The 1,422-nt window shown below is 54.9% G+C and overlaps 1 gene segment (V, D, J or C); it reads left to right on the forward strand.

The window, feature by feature from the left end:
• Positions 1 to 641: 641 nt before the first annotated feature.
• LOC116877878 lies at positions 642 to 1,056 on the forward strand (the record flags this gene model as incomplete). The annotated part of the segment is given in 1 exon segment: positions 642 to 1,056. A coding segment is annotated over 1 exon segment (415 nt), but the record flags the coding sequence as incomplete, so codon positions are not given.
• Between the last annotated feature and the right edge of the window lie 366 nt (positions 1,057 to 1,422).

The raw sequence follows: 1,422 nt of genomic DNA on the forward strand, positions 1-1,422 counted from the left end.
CTGTTGCTTTTTCAGCAGGGATCTCTGCCCTGTGCTTATCCCTGCCTCCAGAGCAGTCTGCACACCCATCGCTCTGTTCAGTACTGAGTGGCCATCGGAGGCTTGAGATTTGTCTCCAGCCAGACCTGGCTCACATCCCCACCTAATTCCCTGTAGGCATGCAGCCTCAGAAGAGTTACTTAAAATAACAACCAGGATTTCCCCATTTCTAAATTGAGGGCAGGTGCATTCATGTCAAGGGTGACTTTCAGGATTTGGTCAAACAATGAGCAGAAACCAGTTAGTGTGGTGCTCAGGTCCAGTCAAGGATTGCTGTTATATCACTGGTGCCCCCCTTGCACCAACAGTCCTCAGTGTCTGTCAGCAGCCTAACCCTTGATGTTCCCTCCTGCCTTGTGGTCAGACCTGTCCCAGCCCTCTGGCCCCTGCCTCTCTCCGCCCAGCCTCTTTCTCACTAGTAACTGCAGGTGCCTCTGGGAAACAGAGTCTCACGTCTTCACCTGCCCTCTGCAACACAGCCAGGCAGTCTCTTCCCAGCAGGTGCAGCCAGGAGGTCACCCAGGGTTTCTTTCCACCAGGTGGGAGACAGAACCATGCTGGGTCCCCTTGCCATGCTGTGTGCTCTCCTGTTTCCCTTTAAGTCCTGACTTGTTCCTCAGTGCAGAGGACAGGGGACACCCTGAGGTTCCTGTCCATCACTGTCTCACAGCTGATTCCCTCTCCCATGGCAGGCGGTGGAGCAGGGCTCAAGCTTTGTTGGTGGCATGCGTGGGCAGTTCACATCCTCTGGATTGCCAAGTGGACAGCTCGGTCAGCTACATCCACTGGTACCGCCACCAGGAGGGTACGGCACCGAAGAGGCTCCTCTACCTAGACATGTCCAGGTCCCTTGTGCAATGGGATTTTCCCATGAAAGCGGACAAAGTCAATGCCGAGAAGAGCAAGGAGAGCTACAGCGGCACTCTGTCGGTGCCGAAACTGGAGAAAAGCGATGAGGGCGTGTACTACTGCGCTGTCTGGGAATACCACAGCCCTGTGCTGGGACCAGGTCCCTGAGCAAAATGGTCTCTGTCTCCCAGGGCGCTGAAGACCTGGCACATTCCAATGACTCTGGGTCCCTGGGGTTGCCCTGGGGTCAGCTCTCAGCACCCTGACTCTCCCTAATGCCTCCTCTGTGGGTCCACTGAGCAGAGCCCTGGAGGCTAAGGAGCCCCTGGCACACAGGCTGTTGCAGACCCAGGGAGCTCTCCAGGGCAGCGTTTCTGAAACATTTGGAGCAGAAACAGTGCTGTTCAATGCAGTAGCCACTAGCCAAGTGGCTCCCGAGCATTTGAAATGTAGCTAGTCCTCTATCTGAGCTGAGATGGACTGCTTGGGTGTGATACAAATCACATTCTGGAGACTATCAATAAATACCTTAAT

Source organism: Lontra canadensis, unplaced genomic scaffold, assembly GCF_010015895.1.
Source record: "Lontra canadensis isolate GAN:19392208 unplaced genomic scaffold, GSC_riverotter_1.0 scaffold54, whole genome shotgun sequence".
In the NCBI taxonomy this organism is placed as follows: Eukaryota; Metazoa; Chordata; class Mammalia; order Carnivora; family Mustelidae; genus Lontra; species Lontra canadensis.